Genomic DNA, 24,333 nt, shown 5'->3' with positions numbered 1-24,333 from the left:
CATTTTTCCCCCCGTCTTCTATGATTTATTTTCCTCTTGGGACGGCTTCTTCTGTGACTCCTGCTCTCGGGCTCCTCAGTAGGCTGCAGGTAGGTGCTGCTTAGTCCAAAGGCTACACAAGACATTCAAAGAACAGCTACATCGCTCGTACAAAGCTAGAGGTGTCCGACCCACGATTACAGTGCCAGCCAGCACAGAGAAATCCACTGGAGCAACGCAAGTGCCTGCGTCCACCTGAGCTCAACGCTGAAACATTAGAATTACTTTGAAGAAGAAAGGCATTTACTTTTCCCTTTGTATGTTAGGTGCCAGCAGTTACCATTAAAGAGGAAACAGGCAAGCGCAGACCCCCAGGGAGATGTTCAAAGCAAGGGCCCTGCTCCTGCTGCTGGGAGCCCCACTTTGAGCTGCTGGTTTTCCTTTTTCCTTTTCCAGTCCCAAGGAGCTCTGCCTCGGCTTTTCCCGTACTGATGCTTACAATGCAGGATAAATGACTCATGCAAGCAATTTATGGAAATTAACTGTTAAGCACCACAGGTATTATCAAAACGAGTGCATGAGTCCCAAGTCTTTCTCTAAGATTTCTTGCGGCCATAAAGGCAGGACGCAGTGCCCCTGCACGAGGCCCGGCTCTGCCCCCGTTAACGCTGCACAAGCACGTGTCCTTGCACACTCGGGTCCAGCTTCGTCAAGGCAGCAAAGCTCGTCCCCACGATGCTAAAGGTTATACAGGCAAAACAAAACAGTTCCAGTTCTTAGATGCCAGCCCTGACTCCACCAGCATCTTCCCAGCCTGGGCAACCTGCTCATCCCAAATTCTCGTTCTCCTAGTTACGTTCCCAGGAAAATACCCTCAAACAGTCTGCGCAACAGCCCAGGCATTTCTGCAAACCGGAGCACGCTCTCTGCCCTTCTTGGCAATGCTTTAAGCGAGATGCTCCGATGAACTCCTAGAGCATTAAGACTTCATTATTGGCACAAACCACACACAGTATTATTTCCTAATATGCTGTAAAGTAATAGCTGTCAATTAAACAAATATTCTGATGTCTTCCTTTTAAAGTATTATTTTGCTTTGTCACTAATTTGCACAATACAATAATTTCACATTACTCTCCTAGCTCTGCGCATGAATTACTCTCCTAGCTCCGACCAGACATTTTATCTTTTTCCAGCTCATAACCCAGGCCTATAGAATGGGTGGCAAGTAAATTCGTGCTGATGAACATAATTTCAAACAAATTGCTCAAATAAATTGTGCTGCATCTTTTTAAGATAGCCATTTCCCCAAATGTTCTCTTTAAAGCACACCACTTTTGGCAATGGTGCTCTTTAGATGTCAGGTATCATCTAAAATAATGCGTAACAGATTCCTTCTAAAAATAAGCCACTTAAAAAAATTATGCTGCAAATGCTAATGGCTGTGCTGAAAATGTATCAAAGCAAAATAGCACAGAGAAATGGGGGAACAAATCCCATCTGCTTATGGCCACACTCACAGCTCGGAAGGGCTTGGGAATGTGATGCTTTATGGAGCATGGCTCCGACGGCAGAACTCAACTAGCACGCCGGAAAAGTAATCCTACGGTTAAAAAGAAACAACTGAAAAGCGAAGTAGTATTACATCGCACGTCATTTCACAGATGTACTCCAAAAGAGATATCAGCCTAAAAAAGAATATATTAAAGAAATTAAGTCAAATAATTAGCAAATAATCTGGGCATGTGAAGTTGGCGAGATGCTGCATTCAAACATTCTCCTTCTGTGTTGGTTGTCATTAAATGTTACCGTGAAGGCATAAGAATACAAGAAATATATCAACAGCAGAACTACAGAAATTTATCTTAGCAGAAAATTGTTCCTATGCAACTGAATAATTAGTTTCACTTAAGTCACTCAGCCTGCTACCGCTGTCTGCATCCCCTTTTGTCTATTTCTTGTTAAATTCCTATTCAGCCATCACTCAGCTCTGAGATGATAGGATTGTATAATAAACAAAATAATTAGTTTCCAAACTTGTAATACACTGTAACATATTTCCTGGAATATGGTTTTTTTATAACTGCTATTTTGCATTCTCTCACGATTGAGAACTCAGCTCACACGTATAAGAGAATTTGAAGACGGTATAATTTTGCCATGAACCCAACGGATGAAAGTAAATTCACGCTCATTTAGGAGAGCTAAGTGAACAAATTCTGATGCACGTACCAGAATGTCTGCACCAGCCAAGTCAGCCCACACGTATTGACGTGCGTCACAGACAAATTACATATAGATGGAGCACGTTCCCCTTGGGACTTCTTAAATAAGGACCACTACCAAAATGGGGGAACTCCCAAGATACTGCAGGGCGGACTGGCACCCTCTGCTCCACACCAGCGCTGGCATATACTGGTAGCACTGAAAAGGTGGCATAAGTCAGCTGAGGCCTTTAAAAAAATCTCATTAGAACAGCACAATCTCTTTAGTCTTAAATTACGAGTGGACCCCAGGAGCACGGGACGCTCACAGGACTAACCTTACAGTCTGCGTAACCAAACAGATTCGAAACCTTGGAGAAAGTCGATTGAATACCTTTTCTTTTTCCCGCTGCAAGACTCAAAATCATCGTGAAATCTGAAGTCACTGTTTAATTTTCCAATGGCAACGAAGATACAATAAGAAGAGGTGAAGTCGCAGCTCAGAATCATTCATCTCCAAGCACAGGCGAACCGCATGCTAAACCGCAGGAGGGATGAGCACGGCAGGGCATTTTCTGGGTGACTGGGTCCTTTGCGGTACAATGATGGGCACCGGCACAAGCGAACAGGCTGCATACTTACCTCTGGCTTTCAGCGCGAGCTAGAATATCAGATCGCACAGAGGAATTCAGCTTAAGAAACCGGCACCGTCGGTCTGCAACGACTCACAGCTACACACAGCTCGTTGGCAGTAGGTAGGACGCGGCCGATTACAAACTCAGGGCGGCGATTTCCCAAACTTGGGTCTCTACTGGCGGAGCTAAGAGAAGGGGTCTGTCAGCTGAGCCGGTAGAGAGAGCTGCCCTGAGCGAGTAATGGTCCTCGTGCCGCCCCGTCTGATGGGCTGCAAGGTCTGCATCTCCCCCTGAGGCACCTCCACCACCCCGTCTTCTCTGATCCGACCCCCCCACCTCCTTTAAGGGAAAAAAAAGAACAGTTTTGAAGCGACTCCTCTGAAACGCTCTATAAATTAAGCCGTGCTGGTAGAAACGATTAACCGCAGAGACGGGATGAGATGATGGGGGCAACTCGGGGCTTCTGGTGGGAGGATGGAGCGGAGGAGAGAGAGGCCAGTGAGACTGTGGGGGCCCAGCACCCCGAGGGCAGCGTCAGCGGCCGGGGGGGCATCTGCCTGCCGCAACGCCGCGGCATCGCCGCCTGCAAAATGCCGCCTCAGAAAGAAAAGCCATTTCCTAACAAAAAAGCCCTTTGATTTACAACTCTAGACACAACAGCGAAGCCCTTCCCCGCCTCCCCTAGCTTAGTCTTCTGCGGGAGGTCTTCTCCCACCCACGTTCTCCTCCCTGAGGACTTCTGCCGGCTGAGCCGTGCCCTCGAGAGCCGGCGTCTGTAGCTCAAACAAACAAGCACTCCTTCATCACAGCGTGCTACGACAAACTGCGGAAAGACGGCATGTTGTCATTTACGGATTAAACGAGCAAAACCCACGTCATCGTGTTTGCTCCCCTTCCCTCTTCACTGGACACCCACCCGTGGTACCAGGGCACACCAGACTCCGCTCCCTTATCGCTCCCTGACCAGGGCCAAGGGCTCGCTAACGGACGGTACTGCTCTTTGTACAAGGTCTTTCGGCACGAGCAGAAATAGAAGGATGGCCCTGCCCTGATTATGACCGTTTAAAAAAATCCTTTTTAGTTTCCTTAGGGCTGTAAGTGTTAGTTGGCTGGGTTTAATTCAATGAACTCGAAGCAATGAAGTTCATTGAAGCTGGTTTGTACAAAGAGTTTTCTTTCACAGAGGCAGCATTAGACAATGCGGCGCCGGATCCCAGGAGAATATTAAACATTTAATATACTGGCAAGTGTAACATTTTATAAAAATGTTGTGTGAAGGATGAGCAGCAGAGCTAAAAAGCATAAAAAAGCTCATGCTCGTCTCCAGGCTGCTGCTGAGCACTGCAGACCTCCAGTTACCGAACAAACCTGAATTCAAGAGCTTTTCCTTCCTTTATTATTACACAGTGGCTTTTGCTAACATCAGAGATGAGTAGCTGAGTAATTTCCTACGTAGCCAACTGTAAGCAACTCTTACTAATAGAATGCAGCAGTAATTTGCAGTAATTGTGCAAATCTGCAGTTTACTGAAAATACTGTTATTATTGATTTTGGACCAAAGCTGAAGCATTTTTATAAGAGAGACTAGGGGTTATTGTTCCTTAAGGAACTGGTTTTACTAGCTGTAGGAGAGTGTCACTACGAAAATTAATCTTGGTATTTTTCAGTATAACAATGTATTGTAAATTAATTTTCTTGGTAATTCCTGTACTCCAGGTGACCAATAGTGCCCAGCCTACTCTAGCTACAGCTTCTCCTCACCAGGTTAAAAACTGCAGAAACTGCCAGCTTTACAGGGCAAGGTTGGCAATATGAAAGCACACTAGTTAATTTTTGCAATGCACAAGCTTATTAAAGCAACTTTGAGAGTCTCGCTGCCGTAGAGGCTGCCTGAAAGACTGGGGGAAGCCTCGGCTCAGCGGAAGGCAGTGACAGCTTTGCCACTGCTGTCACTGGAGCTAGGGTTTTCATCCACATCTGTTTCAAAAGCACAGCAAACATGAACGCAGTGCTCCCGCACAGGTGTGTGCAGAGACTGGTCAGTGACCTACAAAAGGTGGCATTTGAATATTCTAGGCAAAACTACCAAAACCTCTTTCCTTAAGATTCATTTCCAGTTTAGTGCATCAATACACTTCCCTGTTGCAAGCAACGTATCTCTTGTTTCAGCCTTGCCTACTGCAAGCTCGAGCTCCTTACACATTATTGCTGTTATTGCTTTTTTTTTACCATTAACAGGTGACTACCGTCTCTGCGTAACACCACGTCTTTGCTATGATCGTTGCTTAACTCTTGTATCTCGTCCCCACGCTGCGATTAGATGAGCAGCCACCCTTTCCCTCCCTGAGCTACAGACGCACCCAAGGAGCTCTTCTCCCGAGACCAGGCTTCCTCCCAGGGGCACCAGTTCAGACCAGCAAACCAGCACGTGCTAGTACTGGTTCGCTTGACCCCTCCCCAAAAGAACAAAGGAGAAGGGAGCCCTTTCGCCTCCAGGTCTGTGCTGGCAAAGCTGATCCTGGTGAAAACAGGCTCTCAAAAACTGCTCTCCATCACAGCTAAATCATGGAGAAGGACTGAAGCCCTGTCCTCCAGGGGTTAGGATGGCGGCCAGATGTGGTCACTGGTTTCTTGTACAGTCACGAGTACTGATTTGCTCTGCGTTGGTCCCACCAATACTGGACTTTCTATCTGTTAGTTAAATAAGGTTTCCAAGCTTGACCAAGCCTGCTGATGATATTAAATAAGACCGTTTCTTTGAAAGAGCTACTGGGCAAGCAAATGGCTTTTTTTTCCCCACCACAATTATTCAAATGGTTTTCATCTGTGTTCTTTTTTGGTTTTTTTTCTGTTGTGTTTTTTTTTTTTTTTCCTTGAGAAGTAAAATAACAGCCTTGCCGATTACTCTTTGCTAAGGTACCCGATTGTGGTGACATTGAGGCTGACCTTGGAGTCACCTCCCCCGCTGCCGCACTCTCCTTTGTCGTACCACCATTTGTTTTTCAATTTGTCCAAGAGGCCTTGCTCATTCAGTTTTAATACTGCCAGGTTAACAGCATTTCTTGAAACGATAAAACATAACTTGTAAGAAAAAATGCACAAATGCTTAGGAAATCGTAACGTATAAAAAAAGGAGCACAAGAGGACAAATTGGCTAAAATTTCACAGAACGTGGAGCTATCAAAATGTCTGTACAGCAAATACAGGGTTAAATATTGGAAGGTGGCATGGAGGATAACATTTGCTCAAAACTGAAGTGTGCGGGATGGGGAAATCGTCTTTGAGAAAAAAAGTAACAAGAACACCACATCATGCAGTTAACATTCGTCACATATGGCAGGTTAACTCGGCTTTTACCATTTAAATTGAAAAAGCCATTGAACTGTAAAATTAAAACAGCAACAAACAATCAGAAAGGACAACACGAAGAGAACACTAAAAAAATGGATGCATTAAATAAACGAAACCATAATTTACCGTCTTATTTAACTCCATGGAATATTGAAGATTTTAAACTTTAAAGTTACCTCAAAATCCACAAGAAAGAAAATGACAACACAATACATCAGGGTAGGTGGAATACTATAACAACATGGATATTGTTATATTATTCCACCCACCTTAATGCTGAGCCTTTGGGGGTTGCTACACCATAGCCCTTGGAATCCAGGTTGCCGCCAACTTTCATGGTGTCGCAGGGCTTGCGCTGCTCGATGTACTCGTTCATCGTCGACTCCAGCAGGAAGGCAAACTTCCCCTTCGACTTCCTCACCCTCGCCACCCCGTCCGCCGTCGTTTTGGTGAACACCGAGGGCTCGGCCGACTTCATGTACGACCACATTTTCTCGTAGACGGCTATTTTTGACCTCTGGGAGAGAGGAAAGGAGGGAAAGGAAGAGCCACGTTGGCGAGGGCACAAGACCGAGCTCCTCGGGCTTAGGGGTGTAATTAAGACCCTATAACTGACGAAGGCTAACAAATAAAAAAGTCAAGGTAGCTCGGAGCGAGACATATTGCCCCCTGAACAATGACCAAACCATTGGTCATTGTCGGGGAGGGGGAAACATCTCTCAGACGTTTATTCTACTAATTGCCATGTAATTGGCAGCCTGGCAGGCGGAATGAGAAACGGTGCGTGCCCGTTCCAGCGCCTCTGCTACCGCTCTGCAGTGGGTTTATCCGCCTGCACGCTGCTCTGCTACCGAACCAGAGGGAGGATGTTAAATCCTAGCTCATCCGTCATGGCCAACAGATGCAAAGGAAGCCTCTCCTCTTCGCACAAATTCTCAGCGTTCGTTTTTCTGCTAACTGGCAGCTAGGAGACACTGACATTTGCTTATTACAAGTTCCCAGCGAGGCAGGAGTCCGCTTTTCACAGCGGCGATGGCAGGTCTATGATACAGGAGACCAGGACAGCTCTACTGGCTTCTAATAGTGATGCTCACACGAGGGATATAAATAGTAATTATAAAATCCTTTATGAATCAATAGTCAAACTTTCAAAATGCAGTTTCACATTTTCCTAAAAGACAGCAAACACAAGTATTAGCACTAAACTGAAAAAATTGCCGGTTAACTGCTTGCATGTTGTGTGTGTATCTATTTTTTTCCTGTTCTCCCCGTTTTTGAGACTGAGCCAATCCTAACAGCTTCTAGCTCGGCATATGGGTTTTGTAAACCTGGAAATGTTGAGAAACGTGTTACGTCCCCTTCTCCCTCTTCCTCACCAGTAACATTTAAACCATTCTCAGATCTTAAAGCCACCTCCAGACTCTTAAGCATTCACACCCTGGACTACGGGTTAAACTTTCCTGCTTGGTTGACAGAAGGCAGTAATGCCAGCTGTATTTCTCTAAAGTCTAGAAATCCAAAGGATTTATATAAGGCGTTCGGTCCAAGCTGTGGGTACCTCGAATTTATGCCTCCCACTCCTTGCCAGTTTCCTGTCCACAGCTTCCCTTGCAGAATGGGAATGAGGCAGGCAGCAGCTAAATCTAGTTCAAATTTAACAAACTTGTGGCAGAAGACCGTTAATGTCCATCAGCTTGATGATCGAGACGTGTTTCCTCCTCATTCAGGACAATTTCACGTGTTTTGAATAATGTAACGCTTAACAACCAGCCTCCAAACATTTCACAGGGAGTAAGCCCTGCCTTCACCGTTCTTCAGATTAACGAGCCCAGCTAGTGAAGCTAGGACGGATGGAGAGGAGCACGGAGAGCAAGGGTTTATTTTAATTATCCTTCCTGATGAGCTGAAAAACAACTGAAAACGCAAACCAATTAAAATCAGCCCAACCGACAATAGGAAATCAGAGGGACAACGATGCCGGGCGGCTCTGTTTGGAGCTGGCTGGGTGGTGGGGGGCGAGAAACAAGCATGAGGGATTTCAACCGAGAGCAATTCTGGGCTAAAGATGGGCTGTACGGCTTCATTTTGTCCAGCATCAGGAGTGAAAAAGTGGTGGGGGGAAAGGGCTTATAAATCCAGCCCGAGTCACCCTCTCCGAGTACGCTGGAGCTCCCTCGCACAGAAAGGTGATGGAAACAGCCTGGCTGGCCAACACGGAGGCTGCGTGAGCAACCAAAATTCTGGCAATTCCAGCTCAAAAATGCTCTCTGATAGGCGATTGTTGTGGACCATCAGTCATGAGCCAAATTCGCCTGAATCACTTTTGCTTTTAAAATTCATTTGTGTGCTCTCCCTTTTTCACTCCGCATGTTTACAATTTTAGATTATACTGATGTTAAATTGTTAAACTGTCCTAGTTTCAAGGTGCTTGTCCTTACAACCTTCATCTTCTTTTAACATAAATAATACAAGCGCACCTGCCCGTTCATATTTGCAAATGGGCATTTAAGGGACAAAAGGAAGGTAAAAATACAGCTTTACTCTTTATATCTCTCAGCAAGCTAAAGTGGTTAGCCTTTAAAAATTGCGCATGCACTACATATGCTTTTGCTTGTTTTCCTCTGCAGAGTGTGCCTTTAACTACACAGACAAACCAGAATTTCTTTTCCTTTTCATCTTCTAACTCACACCAGAATACCTCTCTTTAATAAGTTCTTTCATACTCTTTCCAGCTGGCCTGACTACCTAAAAGCAATTGCCAATACATCTGTGCATTGTTAATAATAACAGTTATCTGATGAGTGCCAACAGCATGCTCAGGGCTGCAAATGGTCCAAACAAAGCACATTCTCTGCTCCAAGGGCAAAGGGTGAATATCATCATTCATGCTTCAAAAAACCAAATTCCACCACTCAAAACCAGACCTCTTTCAACTTTAACAAATAGCCTAAGCTTTATAGTTTGCTCCCTTTGTTTAACTCTTTTGGATGATGCGGTTAATAAAAATCAGCACATTTCTATATGATCATTGCCCACCTCTTCTTCTGCCAAGTGGGATTTTCATAATATCTTGTTATTATCGAATTAACTAAATGAGTATAGCAGCCTGATCTAGCAGAAGTAGACAAAAATGCATGCTAGAAATGAACACAGCAGGTATTGACTGGGAATGGTTAAAATAAAACGCATCGGCCACGTATTGGTTTTGAAGCGGTCGGAGTGGCCAGAGCCTGACTGGGGGAGACTGGGAGAGGACCCACGGACGTCCCGGGAGTGGGGACCAGTGAGGTGATGGGCTCCGACCACTGCGTCCTGCTCGGTTAGCGCTGCTCTTTGCAGCCGTTCCCCTAAATTCAGAATGAGGCCAAAATAAGGATTTATGATGAGGCTTCTTAGAGGAAGGGACAGTGCCACTGGAGGAGCTGTGAAACCTGCAAACCTGCTCCGAAGTGCTCGAGGGCCTTTTCTGCCCCAGGAGCCGTGTTTTACACCTGCTCAACAACATGAGATGACCAGTTGACTAAAGCTGGTCAAAGACACGAGATGAAATGAAAGACGGTATTTTGAGTAAATATTTTCCTTTTTCCATTTTTCCAATTGCCTCCAAAAAAACCCCCAGAAGCCCCTAAAAGACTTTCAGAAAAGGAAAATGTCTTTCCTTTCTAGCTAGCTGCAAATCCTGGGCTGAAAGAACATTTTCACCCATCTGTCCTCCCCTGCAGATGTTCAGGGCACCCCCCCAGCGCCTGCGTGCCCCCCAGCAGTCTGACACCTGCCAGAGGGGCCAGACAGCAGGAGCGACCATCGAGAAAGGATTTACACTCCAGAATAAGGTAAGGTCTGACAGATCTGCACTGCTGCTAGAGTTCAGTGGCAGTAAAACATTTTCCCTCTCATTAAAGTGCTACTTTTAAAGAGATATTTAGAAAAAAAGCTTAAAAGCAAAGATTTAAACCAATTCAAAGCCCATAACTGCAGTAACTCCCTATGCTCTGCAACTCCTATCTCAGTTCTTTGATATTGCTCTCAAGAAGTCCGTCACACACATTTCAAGGGGATATTATTATCATTTTTTTTCTTAAAAGCAACATTTTCAGTGTTTCATCTAGGCCTTGGGACACATTAAAGCATCTTTTCATTATCGCGGCCTTACTGCAGATATAAATAGAGCTGGCCTTTGCTTTGTCAATAGCGCTGGCTTTTTTCTTTCTTTGGAGATGTTTATGCAGAAGTATGAGCCGCACACAGCTCAGCACACGGGTGGAGGCAGCTCCTTTTTGTGTCGGCAGAGCCAGCAGCTCTCACGCTGAGGAGTCCCTTCACTTGGCCCGTTACTAACCGGTACCTAAACACACGCTGCTTCTGGGTAGCGACGCGTTCATTTTAAAAGAAGGCGTCAATTCAATCGGTCCACAATTTTAACAGCGCCTTTCATTCCAATTCTGCTAGTTTTGACGTGCGGTTGGCTCCAGCACGGAAACGAAAAATCCAACAAACCCATGGTGTGCCCCAGCACCAAAAAGCGTGGCTGGGCGCGCGCGTTACAGGCAGCGGGAAGGAGGCAGGTTTACCTCTCGGTTGCCGTTATTTCTTCAATCCGTTCAACAACGACAAAAACCCAGCACCCACAAACCTGGCTCCAGCCGAGCGGGACCAGGTGCCTTGTTTTCACTTTCGCACATCCCAAACCGCCTAGAGATACACCGCAAAACCCAGCACATCTTGGACGATTCCTTGACATTGGTTAAATTTAGCTCTAAAATATCTTTGTGACTGAAGCCTTCTCCCAATGACCGAGTTACCTTTCCCCCTCTGCAGACATCTGTCTCGTGCTTCTGCTAAAAGTGACACCGCGTCACCTCCTCCACTACTGAGTAGTGGTGAAGCTACTATATTTGAAAGAAACAGCATTTTTCCTCTATAGTTAAAGTATGTCACAGGGATGCCCTTTGCCTATTTTAGAACCTTTCGCCCTCTCTGCCACCTTCTCCGCAACCTGCAAGTCTTCTTCAAAATGCCCGCCTCATGCACCCTGTTGGGATATTTTATTAAAATGACCAAAATGGTCCTTTGTTTCTTATGACAGGCACCAGGAAATTATTTCCCAGTAGTCAACCTAAAAATGTTCTCTTATAGGTGATTATTGATCACCCAGTCATGAGCCAAATTCACCCAAATCCATTTTACTTTTAAAATTCATTTATATATTCTTTTTTACTCTGTATGCTTAAAATTTTAGATTATACTGATGTTATATTTTTTACCTCTGTCTTCAAAACAGAGTGATAAACAAGCTTAAAAAAAAAAGAGTGGGGAAAGAAAGAGATAAGGTCCCCCCAGTAACCCAGGAGCTGGGCTATAAGGAAGAACAGGAGAATGTTTCATGCTGGGCAGTATCAGTCTAAGAAATGGAACTAAGAAGTCTAAGAAGACCCAGAAGGAAGGTAGTTACAGCTGCCTGGTGTCAGGGCTGGGTCCGGGCTATGTAAACTTTAATATACTTTGGAGTAGGCCAGCATACATTGAAATGCAGCAAATCCAACAGGGAAGTGCAGCAAATGAGAGTGAGACCTGTGCAAAGCGGACGGAGCATCCTAACCACGGCATGCACACAACGGTAGGCAGAGACATCGATAAAGGACCTAAAGCAGCAGAGTTAACACACTCCTCTGCTACACCAGCCCTATGACCACTTTATAGCTCTTTAACAAGGGAAATTTATAGCCCTAAGGCAGACAGATGTTGCTGATACAAAACACAAAGGTCCGTACTAAAACCAGTGCAGGTATTTAATCTGAATAATACACGCTGCCTTTATATAGATGCATGCCTCACTGATATGAACTTAGGTAGTTAAGTGTGAACCTTAGCTTCATTATCATCACTCATTGCTTTTCTTCCACGTGTGCAATTAGCTCTTCTACAGTAGCTAATGAATCCAGTAGCTTATGAACCATTAAAAAGCAAGTTACTAACCAGGAGTGAAAAAATGCCAGAAGACTGCCTTGGTACCACCGCTGTTGTCTGGCTTGGGGACCACTTTGAGATCCATCCGTTTTAGGCGGCGGCTTTCTTCGACTTTCAATACGGCAAACTGCAACGGAGTGGCTGCCATGGTCTTGGTCTTTTGGATAAGGCTTTGATTTGACGCCTTTCCGCTCCCCCGCGAGCCTGATGTCGAGCCCCCCCCGCCACAGCTGCCTCTGGGGGGAGCGAGGGACAGTGGTCGGAGCCCCCAGCCCAGGGCCAGCTCTGGAGCACGCGGAGGCTGGCCTAATGATGCTACATTCGTAATAATAACATGATAAATATTACTAGCAAGGTCCCTCTGCCTGAGATTTCCAAGCTCTTCACTGAGAAAGAAAAAACAGGTTTCACGAAGGCCAGAGGGCACCATTAGTCCCCAAGGGCGGACGTGAAAGCAGAGATGTCCCTTACTGAAGGTCATAGGGCAAAGTCTAACAGATCAATGTCACAGCTTTTAGCCACATAACTTGTGATGCCAGCAGTTTACTTACCTATATGGACAGAAAAATCAATCCCATCATTACATGAACCTCTTGTTTTTATTACGTTCTCGTCAGAAGAAAGTAGGTCAGATGCCATGAGCATGCACAGGACATTTGTCCTTAGCAAGGCCAACCCCTAAACCTACCAAACTCTACCCACAGTTTATGAATTTATGGGATGCCACAGATAAGCATGCGTATGTAAAGTAGTCTGTGTATTTGTAGGAATACACAAATGTTTGATAACATATGCATAAATGTAAAAGAAAGGGTAAAGTGGTGAATAATAATATGGCACAGTTAAGTTTGTGATGAGAGACATTGTCATGTTGGTTTGTTGTTCAAATTAACGACGTTATAACTTCTGCTTTAGAATTGGCATCTTCCTTTCCCAATTGGGGCAAATGAAGCCCAGAGAGCCGAAAGATGAGTCCCACAAACCTCGGGGCTGCCGCTTTCCTCTAGGATCCCCTAAGTCAAGATTCAGACACCGCCTGTACGGGGGCTGCAAGGACAGTTTCTGTCGTTCGGAGGCAGCCCTCTCGACCCACGGGCAGTGTTTCTCCCCTGACGGGACCAGGGATGGGGGTCCGGGGGTCCGGGGGTCCGGCAGGAGCTCGTGGAGGAGGCGGCGGTGGGGAAGGAGGGTCAACGGCAGCACCGCACGCACAGGCAGCTGGGGAAGCAGCCTGCAAAAATCCCCTCCAGGCTTCAGCGACACTACCGTCGTTCCCCACCTGACATACATAGTGGCCCGATTATAAAAGAAACTTTATCTTCCAGAGATAATACAATATTGTAAGGGTTTTCTTTTCCTGTGTATCACGGTCATTTTGAAAACGTGAGCTTTGGCAGCAGGCAGGTAACGTGCAGTAGCTGCTTTAACAGAGATCTTTTGCGGAGTGAGCTCCGCTCACACAAACAGACAAGCAAAGAGTCACTCCGGCTGTAACTAGACGTCGCTGACATGTCAGGAACAGTCTGAGCAGCAGAACGTAAATCAAGATTTTAAGACATCCTTTCCTGGCACAACACTGAACCTCAGACGACGCCTATATCCATCTCCTCACTTTATTGCTACCATCCATTCCTCCCCGTTGCAATACTGATTGGGAAATTAAAATGAAAGTCTTTACCAAGAGACAAGCTGCCTTTGTAAATCCTCTGTGATTCACGGCCAGAGCCAGTGCTCTCCCCGAGGCAGCGGCTGCGTGGGGAGACGAGAGGGGCTGGGTGGCACTGCCGGGGACCGCTGCGCTCTGCAGGCCTGTCCGTCCGTCCGTCCATCCGTCTGCCTGCCCAGGGAGCAGGAGGCAGCTCGCACCCGAGCCGGCCGGAGGGATTACGTCAGCCTTCGGGCTAAGGGGCATCTTTCCAGCAGTGACATATTTAGCAGAGTACTCTTGTCTGGGCAACCGAGCAGCACACCAGCCCTGCTCTGGATTTGGCCCGTAATAAATTAACAGAGAACGGCGTTTCCAGCACACGATCTGAACACTGTCAGGTCTAATGAGTTTTCAGCTCCAGACAGAATAGCCCAATATACAGGCAATGATGGAGAAATCCCAGTGGACTGCAAGAGGGGATGTTTCATATTCACATCATTAGAGTTTCTAAACCTTCACGTATTTTCTAATTATGCAAAAGTAACAGTAGCAGCGCTGTGAGCAATTTATCAGCACCCATGTATTTTAAATGAATCCCTAACAAGCATGTATTAATGTGACACAGCAGCATTACGTAAAGTAGGAGAGACTTGAAAAACCAGGGTCCTCGCTGTCTTGAGCAATGTCATTACCATTATCATAGAGCTGCTCTCTGAAAAGTAGAGCATTCAAACAGCAAGTGGTTTTTTCCCCGAGGCGCTCTCTGCTTCCACTCGGTGCTGCAGACACAGTTACAGCGTTAACCCACTGCCAGCTGCTGTGCCGGGCTTCACTGTGGGCTGCGTCCACACCTGACCCAGGGAAACCCCTCACCTCCACGGTGGGGCCGAGACATAGCTCTACGCAAGTAGAGCTGATAGACAAATGCCATCGGTTATTGCGGATAAAGCAGAGATTTATTCAAATATTTGTTATTGAGTGTTGACTGAAAGCTTCGTTAAACCCTGGCCTGTCTGCTGAAATTAGTAAAACGGTTCAGCCACCTTAACCCCTGTACCATCCAAACGTTTCCTTTCCAAGGAGGGCATGATGGATGAGCTGTTAATTTTAGTTCCCGTAAGGATACATTTTCCTCTCCAATCTATAGGCTTAAAGACATTAGATCACTTCATGGGAAACCATTTCTTTTGTAATTATGTCACATTTGGTTTCCTGCTGTCTTAAAACTGCCTGTTAGCTGTGTGGCAGAAAGGAGGTTCAACAGATTAAGAAAAAAAAGAAAACCCCCACACGTAGACCATCTATCATTCATGCAATGGAGAGGCTGTGATCTCTCTGCACACATACATTCACCTTCTAATATTTGTGCACACTCCCACCTATATCAAACAGGGAAGGGAGAGAGAATATATGGGTGAATAAGTTTTTCACGCCTTCTGTGTTGAAAAACAGTTAAACCACAGTACTTTTTCTGATTAATCTCTGCCACGTCGCCTACCAAAGACCTATACAGCTCATATTTGAAGCTATCGCTTTTCTGCAATGTTCTGTTCTTTAAAGTCCATAAATGCAAACACACTTCTATATTTTTGTCAAGCGTTTGTTACGATGACTGTGTTGTTTCGCTCAATGCCAAGAACACAGAAAGCTTAAAACTGCTAATCATAGTTTTATCCAAAGGCAAAAGCAAAGCATTTGTGTGAATGCTGTGCTAGAAACAAGTCCTTCATCTTCAGTAGCAAAGTGATTTTGAAATTAAAAATCAAAGAGTTTAACTACAGATGAAACCCTTAGCGCTGCACGCGCAGAGTTCACTATGGTATTTTTAATAAGCTCTAACAATGATCTCAATATCGTTTGATTGCAGAGAACGCATAAAAATCACACGGCAGCTATTGGCTCATAACTCAAGGCTTTTCCTTACCTAAACCGCTTGCCGGTAGAATTTATTTCCCTTACCTCTTGTCTTCACGCAACCTTATCATCAGAGGAAAGCAATGAGCTCTTTATCTCATACCTGGGTGTAACACGCTAGTGCTTCAGGACGCGTTACGGTCGTTATTTCTCCCTCTCTCCCTAATGGGTCTGGATGGTGCTGTGCTCCTGCCCGGCTGTCCCTCCGTGGGACCAGCCTCACCCGCCACAGCCTGCCCTTACCGAGGGTCCCCGGGACGGACCGTGATGGGGAGCCCTCCCGGCCCCCTGCCACCTGGGGTGGGATCCCGTGGCTCTTTGCTCTTTGGAGCCGGGAGGGACCCGCCGGTGTCACCGGTGCCGCCGCAGCCCCGCCTCGTACAGCCCCACCGGCCTGAACAGGAGCCGAGGCTTTAGTTACCCCAAGTGCTTTTAGTGGAAGGTATTTCAAAATCCTTTTGATGGGTTTAAGGAAGGTTTTTTTAATTTCCAAGGAATTTTGGGTCAACCTGTTCATTTGCTCTTCCACTGTTTTTTCAGATAAATGTTTATTTTTCGCTTTGGTGCTAATCTGTCTGGTGTTTTTTTCTTTTCTTTCGAACAAATTGTTTCCTGTGTCGGCTTTAGTTTTACCAGCTAAACAAGCTGTACTTAAAAGTTCTTTTCAAAAGATACCTCACCAATCCCCTTACCATATTTACATGCTTTTTCTGGTACCTGTTTCCGCGTCAAAGCACCTTTCCTCAGCATGGGCGACCAGAGCTGCAGAGAGAAATGCAAAGCCTCTTGCCAGGGCATCTCACGCTTTTCTGTCTGCTCTTGCTGAACTATTCAGACTTGGTGAAACCAAGAAGAGAGAAAAAAGGGGGACCATCTTAGGGGCCATCCTTAACATGACTTCTGTGTCCTAAAAATTGTAGTTTTATATCATATCTTATGTCTATATGAAGTCCAGAAAGGCCTCACATTTGAACCTGGTTTGGAAACAACCACTTTTTGAGAAAAAAACACTTTTTGAGAAAACTGATGGAAGAGGAATTTCAAGTGCTGAAAGTGCCCACAAAGGCGTAAAAGAACAGCATCGTCTTCTCACAAAACATTAATTAAGAACAAAATACTACTGAAGTGTCTGGCCAGGCCACTCAGGTGCAATGAGAAGTGAAGGCTTCACACAAGAGGCACAAGGAAAGCATGTACAGACTCCTCGGTGTCCTCAAGTCAGCTATCACTCCCATGTGTCCTGAAGTAAGGGAGACCTTAGCCGTAGCTGTGAATTTTGTACCACGTTGCAAAAAAATTGTAAAAATAATATCTGAAGTACCTAAGCTGTGCCTGAAGGCTGTCAGCCTGTTTGACTCCTCCAGGCACCGAGCCTAAAGTTTTTATCAACAGCAGAAGCAATGTCAGTGTCAAACTCTCTATCCAATACTCAGGAACATCAGTGCCAGGTAGGAATAACCAACTGTAAGAGCAGGAACCATCATGTCCAAAGGATCTTTGGCCTTTCTACTGAAACTCCTAACAGGCCTGGCAATTAATGCCGTTTCCAGGACAAAAAATTAGGAACTGACTTCAGAGCGGCAAGTCATTACATCTGAGGCATGGGGGAGCCATTGGGTAGCAGAGTCATTTTGTCAGGGACATCATTGAAACTATTGCTGAGAAAAATACAAAGTTCTACAATAAAATACCATACAATAAAATCAAGTCCTTTGAAGCCTCCTTTTTCCTTAGTTTTAGTTAACAGTGATTAACTATATTGGTAATGGTGTAATATGAGCCGCCTTCAATTTCCCGTAAAAGGGAGAAGGACCTAATGCAAGATCATGCTACGTGTTACCTGCCTCAATATTTCAACCTGTAAAGCCTTGTCACGTGAGAGCAATTTCCAGGACCTTCTGAAATGTCAGGTTTTCAGTGAAGTGCACTAGCGGGTCAGCTGTGTTTGTCAGTGATCAAACACATATCTTGCAAATTATTTTACCGAAGCCTCTTAACACAGATATCTGGTATCAATTAAAAGAAATCACCATAAATTCAAGAGCAATTTATATTTCCAGATGTCTAGAAACACATTCTGCTTCTACTGAAGTTTAAATACAGCCACGTTTACATAAGAATTACTAATTGGTTGTAAAGGTCATGCCTTTTGAATATATGCATATTGGAGGTGTGAAACCTATTAGACTGTGGTATTATACTTAGGCTCAGTGCTGAATTTGGATTAAAGGGTGTTATATTGATTTGATGAGCTGCTCAGATATGTTGAAGCTTTAATTGAATGTATTAGAAGAAGTTAATTCTAACAGATACACCCTTAAAAGTAGTAGCTTAGTGAAGTGAAATTGCTTTCTAGTACACGCCTTTGCCAATTTTCAAGAAAGAGGAAGAAGGATTCTGGACTCCTTAATCTGAGACTGTATGTTAATAAATATCTAAGGAGAGGCTCTTTCTTCTCCTTTTCAATATGGATGAGTGCCCTTTGAAAGCCAAAAGGGAATTGATATAATCTATTGATTGCCATTTAAATGCCTTTATAAGCTAATTAGCACAAAATGTAAAACGTTTCTGAGCAGAAACAAGCAACAACCAAGAAAATACAGGCAGGCTCATTCGGTTCTTAGATATACTGGGGGGACAAATGGCCTAATGCAGAGTCACCAGCAAGTGAGCAGCGTGAATAGTGCCTGCTGTGAAAAACAAAATTACAAAACCCAAGCTCTCTCGTCATAACTGTGAGAGCAACGTCACGCCGACAGCAGTCATCGTGCACGCCTGAAACAGCAATGCTGTATCTAGCTCTAACCTACATAGCTGGGATAGCATCTATCTGGGAGACATTGTGATGTTTAGGGAAACAGCCAAGAGGATAAAATAGGTCACTAGCTGGAGTCTGCCCAGGTCTGAAGTGGCTGAAAGTCATTACCATCTGTTCCTCTGAAATGAGGTGCTGGTATCGGTCCAGTTCCTAGCAGATAGGTATCCACACTGTCAAAGAAACCTTCAGAAGTGATCCTAGCTGGAAATGGGGTTGGCAGAAAGGAGCCATGGACCGAAGGCTCTAAAGGAGCTCCGTCTAGCACACACAGACAAGATGGTGGGTATCTGAAGGTCATTTACGTGTTGTCCCTCTATGATGCATTAGGAGGCAATTTTTCTTTGCTGTTGTCAGTCTGGCACCTTTCACTGGCCAACAGCAGCCATTAAGATCAATATCTGACTCATATCTTTGTTTGAGAATCATTTTAGCTTTATAGCTCTAGGAAGAGATATACCCATACAAGCTTCTTTATGGGATCTTGGAGAGACTGTCCTGCACCTCCTGTGTGAAGTCACGGCCCTGCTATGAAGCCAAGTTACTCTTCTTGGTGTCTCTACACACGTGCTGACCTCCTGCTCACAGCCAGCCAACTTCTCCCATCTCTAGGGAAGATTTAGCTATCTCTCACATGCCACAGCCAGAGCGTGTGTACATATGCATAGACAACCAGTGTGAGTAAGGATTGCACTGACTCGCTGACGTAGCCATCCCCTCAGTTAGAAACGTCCTTTCTCACTGGGTAGATGACCCTGACCGGCTCAGCCAACTGTTGCTTAAATTGATTAAATGCTGGTGGGGAATGGGCGGAGGAGGATATTCCCCTCACAGAGGGAATAAGCATCACGCTGTACCCAGGAGCACTCGTGGCTTTTTCTGACTCAGACCACTATCCCTCCCACCGATGCTCGAGTACTAGTGAGAAAAGAGCTTACAGGGAGAAAAGTATCCCAAACCACAGAGCCGGCATAGTCTGTGCAGCAGGTGCTCAGAAACCAAGTGCCCTCTAAGAGTTATTTCAAGTTTCAGCCATCATTACATCTTATTAAGTAGCTAATAAAGACTGTACAACGAAGTATTTATGTGAACATATGCATTTAATCTAAGGCAAAGCTTTTGCCCTTCTCAAATCAACTGAAGAAGACTCTAATTACAACAGCTTCATGGCTGCATCACTCTATTCAAATTAATTACTCTGCAAAAGTTAATACAACTGAAATTATGTTGTGTGCCTTGAGAACGCTGAGGAGAGAGAAGCACCACTTAGGGCCCATTCTCCTTCCCACTTGGCCCATCGGGATCGCTCGGAGCAGGCGTGATGCCCCGCTCCACCGCTCCCGGGGCTCCGCTCTCCTCCCTCCCCATCCGACTCCTCTCCCCGCCTGACGGAGCTGGCAGCTCCTGACAGATCGTCCTCATTTACAGCCCTGCTGCCGCCAGCACCAGGAGAGAGTCACAGCTCATCTCAAGACTATCAACAGCACAACAAAGTATTCATACATTTACTAGACTTTGTATCCTTTCACACCAAGCATGCTCCTTTGATCTCTTGGTGAGAAGGGATTTCCTTGTTATGTCAAACTATTAAGGAAATGAAGAAACACCCCCATACGATCCCTCTTTCTGTATTAACGGTAACAAGATATTCAAAAGAAGATTTTTTTTCCCCCATAAGAACAGTATAGTGACTGTAAACAGCACCAGTATTTCTAATCAAGTTGTGCTACCTCTTCTGACAGGTCCACTCAACTAATTATCGCTGTGCAGATAATACTGCCTCAGACTGATAATTAAACAGAATACAAATTTTTACACACTCATGTCACCCTTACGAGGTCAGTGTTTATCTTACAGGGTTTTAATACAAACAGAAGCTGTTGTAACATACGGGCCACCACAGTTAATTAAGAACTACTGAGTACCTATTTTTATATAAAGACATAACATAGAAGTAAGGCAGAGTACAAAAGCTTTATAAAATACCTCTGCATTCACTTCCAGCTTTACATCAGATTTATACATACATGTGTGTCTGTCTGTGTGTGGTTGTGTATTGAAATTTTAAGGAAATTTAAGGAGCCCTCGGTATTTATTCAAGGAGCCCTCAGTGTTTCATCAGCCGACAGCAGCAAGGGTTTTTTTTGTCTCCCTCCTCTCTCACACTTGCACCTGGCCAGTGTGGGTGACAGGCAGCACTGACCACTTTTTTACAGAAAAAAATGCTGGTTTAAATAGCATCTGATTGGCACTGCTGAGAGAGAACCAAGAGCTCCCTGAAAGGGCTGAGCATTTCAGTTCACCCTTGGAAAGGCCAGAAATGAGAGCTTTCCAGGTCGCAACGTTTTTAGGTACATAAAAGTGGTCTGAGGTCGTATTTAGAGTTTTTAATGACCCTCACCAAACTCTCTGCAGTTTACCCTGTGGCTTGGCAAGTGGAGAAAGAAAGGATGATCTTAAATAAAGGTGAATACTCCCCCCTACGCCCAAATATTGCAAACCCAGCATTTCCCTAACCGAGATGAATACAGACCAGCGTTCTGGGGTACAAAAGTTTCGCCCCTGACTGCCTGACACAGCCACAGCCAGATGCTGGTGAGCCACGAAGATACAGCACCAACAGTTGCAGCGATCAATGCACCATATAGAAACGAATGGCAACACATGCTTCCCATCCCCCTTCTCATTCTGGCAAGTGAACACCGATGTCGGATGGCACTAACGGCTGCCAGCTGGGCAAAGGGAGCAAGTAGGTCAAGAGCATCACTCCTCCACGAGTTTTCTTTGCTAAATACTGTGCTAACGACCGCATTATTGCTCATCAGACCGAGGTTCTGAAACTGGTGTTAAAAACCCCCTTTCTGTGATAGCAGAGGTCAGGTTTTCCATCTTGAGATGTTTCAGGTTGAGCAAACCCACCCATTTTTGATAAAATGCCTTTTGATATTAAAATCTGCACTCAGGCCTGTCCTGATTGCACAAAGCTGCTTTCACCAGAACAGCTATTACAGTTGGGTAAAAACAAATGACTGAAAACCGTGTATTAGGCACTTACAGATTAGAAAAGCGCTAATGGAGATTTAACAGACTTACTCTAAAGAATTCTTTGGTTGAGCCTGAATCCAAAGTGCCATAGGCTATTTCGGTTTGTTTAGCCAGGTCCTCTGCACTCTCTATGGGAGAAACCATCCTTTCCACCGTAAGGAAGGCAGCAAGATTAGCAGTGTAGGAAGAGATAATGATGAGAGTGAAGAACCACCAGACTCCTCCGACAATTCGCCCTGAGAGAGATCTATGGAAAAACACACATCATCAAATTGCTTTGAAGTTATTCCTTGATTTTTTTTTTTTTCTTCAATGAAGAGAAATTCACATGCACAACCCTTTTGTCCAGATCCTCCAGGTATCTGTGAACAGGCGGACTGTGAGCCAGCTCCTGACAGCCTTCCTCTGGAGAGCAAACTCAGTCTGCGCCTGGTCTTACCTAGTTAAACTCTCTCTGCAGTCCTTCAGTGAAACCCAGGACAGTTGATAAAGAAATAATCCACCTGAGCCAACCCCACCGGAGGCTTGGAGAGGAACAACGTCTCCTGACTTCCACAGACCCTTTGCTGGAGAAGTCTTTTGCCAGAAGGCTTTGGTGTTCTCTGCTTGCCCAGCCTTTGGCTGAGGCTGGATCTGCCTGCAGCGATATGCCAGTACTGTGTCTTTTTGGGGGCTGCCCAGCTTGGAGGACACCAATGTACCCCTTACTGCATTGACTCTCAAAATGTAAGATGTAGCAAACTGCAAAAAGGAATCTGGGCAAACACGCAAAGGAATAAACCAAAAATGATCCAGTATCCTTCTCTCATCACAACCTAGCAGGAACTACAGACTGAATCTGCATATTAAAGTGAGGAGAGAGGCTGGTTTATGTTTTATGTAAATTAAAATTTGCATGTTGCACTGTTCCAAGTCAAGCATATTCCTGCTTTATAACCACCAGAGCAACAGAGAAGGAAGCAGAAAAGAATTTAATTACGTTCTGTTTTGCTGTGTTTTTTGCTTTTTGTTTTTTTAAAAGGATACCATAAGGACTAAAAAAAAGCCTATTTGTAAACATGTAATTACAAAATGCCTAGTGGTCAGGAGGTCTAGATCCTGTCAGTAAGAGCTCTTGATGCTTCGAAGCAACTGAACATCAGGCTCAAAATATTTGTTCGCGGCTGAAGGATGCCAGTGTCACGCCGCTCAGCTGGGTGGGGAATTCCACCGCCATGTACAGTGCTCATTCTTCAAACACAGCATGTTGACCAGGAATCATTTCAGGAGCTGAGAAAAACCTATTTCATATGTTTTCCCTTAACTCTGCTGATACCAGTGGAGGAAGAATCAATCCCAGATACATGAAATCCGTGGAACCTGGGTGCTGTAGTCCTCCGTTTGTGTGCAGGGAAGAAATATAAAGCAAGAAAACTCTTACCTGTTTATTTTAGTTTCCTCCAAGACCCTCAGTGCCATCCCCAGACAGTGGGTACAAGTTGTCCTACCAACAGATGGAGACAGGAAAAAAGCAAAAGTCTTGTGATGTCTCCCCACCCCACCCACACAGGGGGGTTAGCTGGTAAACCGCCTAGTCTTGGCCAGAGCCTGAGATTGCCTGAGCCATTAAAAAAATCCCATTAAATTATTATGAAAAAAAAAGAAAGAAAAAAAATATCCATCCAACATTAAAGAACACACCAAAGAAAAAAAATCACCAACACAATAAAAACAGAGAGCAACCTGGAATAGGTTAGAGGAACGTGGAGAAACAAACCAAGAGGTGAAGCACTGCTATTCTCCACTCTCCTCTGCCCAAGAAACCGAAGCAGCAGCTCCCACCGAGAGGGGAGATGCAGGCTGGTTTCTGTGGATGACAGCACGCACCACTTGCCCCAGGGTTAGCATCCCAGGGACTGCTGCATCAAGTCCGTACCAACGTGCAAGGCGGTTCAGGCGCTTACAAAGCTTAGGAAAGCCTGAGGAGTGAAGCATCGCCTCTTTGTCCATCAGGAAGCAATGACTTTGGAGGTGTGAACTGAGAGACATCGCCATCGCTCCGGCCTGCGAGCGCTTCCCCAGGGCAGGCACACAGCCGCCGGATCACCGACAGGCAGAGGAGGCTTCCCTGCCTTTCCTGAGGGACTCCCAAGAGGATAAAAGGCTTCCAAGTTTCAACCTGGGCTCTGCCACAGCTGTGCTGGCTAACAGAAGGCTACCGAGTAGCTGCAAAGGTAAGTTGCAGAAATATAAATCCAGAATAATGTAGTAAGTCAAGGAATCTCTCTACCTCGCTCTACATTCTTTGTAGGTATCAAGTGAGTATCTTGGGATTTTACAGATGGCTGAAGTCCTTTCTGGCCAGCTCTCTTACCAGTTAGGGTCTTGCCTCTAGCTACTTCGTAAAACCCAATACCCTACACACCGAATCAGCCTCTTACATGGGCTGATGTAATTTTAGCCAACTGCAAAGCAGTGCCTGCTGAACTCGTGTAAGGGTCCCTTTGGAGCCAGCGGAGAAAGAGAGGAGACAGACACCCTCAGAAAGAGATTTATCTCACTTGCTGTTGTGTGGGGTAAGTCTGAAGGTGCCCATCTGTCTCGTGACTTTGAAGAGAACCGAGATGCCTGACTGAAACACAGCCTATTGCTTTTAGATGGCTATGTCAGGTGAAATTCATCTCCCTTTTGTTCATTCCTTCACTACATACTTTCCATCTTCAGAGAAGACCTGGAGTTGAATTCCTTCTCCCTGCAGCGAGGTGGACAGTTTCGGAGCCAGACTGAGCAGAAGTC

General features: G+C 45.3%; 1 protein-coding gene across 2 annotated transcripts in view; it reads right to left on the bottom strand.

Moving 5' to 3' along the window:
* Positions 1-24,333, bottom strand: part of GRIA3 (glutamate receptor, ionotropic, AMPA 3) — a 152,821-nt gene that overhangs the window by 14,257 nt on the left and 114,231 nt on the right. Inside the window, exons 12-14 of one of the 2 annotated variants that reach the window (XM_010568971.1) lie at positions 21,607-21,805; positions 6,439-6,686; positions 5,765-5,879 (exon numbers count right to left, since the gene is read on the bottom strand). In XM_010568971.1, coding sequence (XP_010567273.1) covers positions 5,765-5,879; positions 6,439-6,686; positions 21,607-21,805 — 562 coding nt within the window. The remainder of the gene's footprint in view (positions 1-5,764; positions 5,880-6,438; positions 6,687-21,606; positions 21,806-24,333) is intronic. The other variant, XM_010568972.1, reaches the window with a different exon arrangement.

Source organism: Haliaeetus leucocephalus, unplaced genomic scaffold (assembly GCF_000737465.1).
Source record: "Haliaeetus leucocephalus isolate CR32 unplaced genomic scaffold, Haliaeetus_leucocephalus-4.0 Scaffold262, whole genome shotgun sequence".
NCBI lineage: Eukaryota > Metazoa > Chordata > Aves > Accipitriformes > Accipitridae > Haliaeetus > Haliaeetus leucocephalus.
The sequence above is the reverse complement of the archived record's forward strand: the minus strand, read 5'-3'. Positions and strand labels throughout refer to the sequence as shown.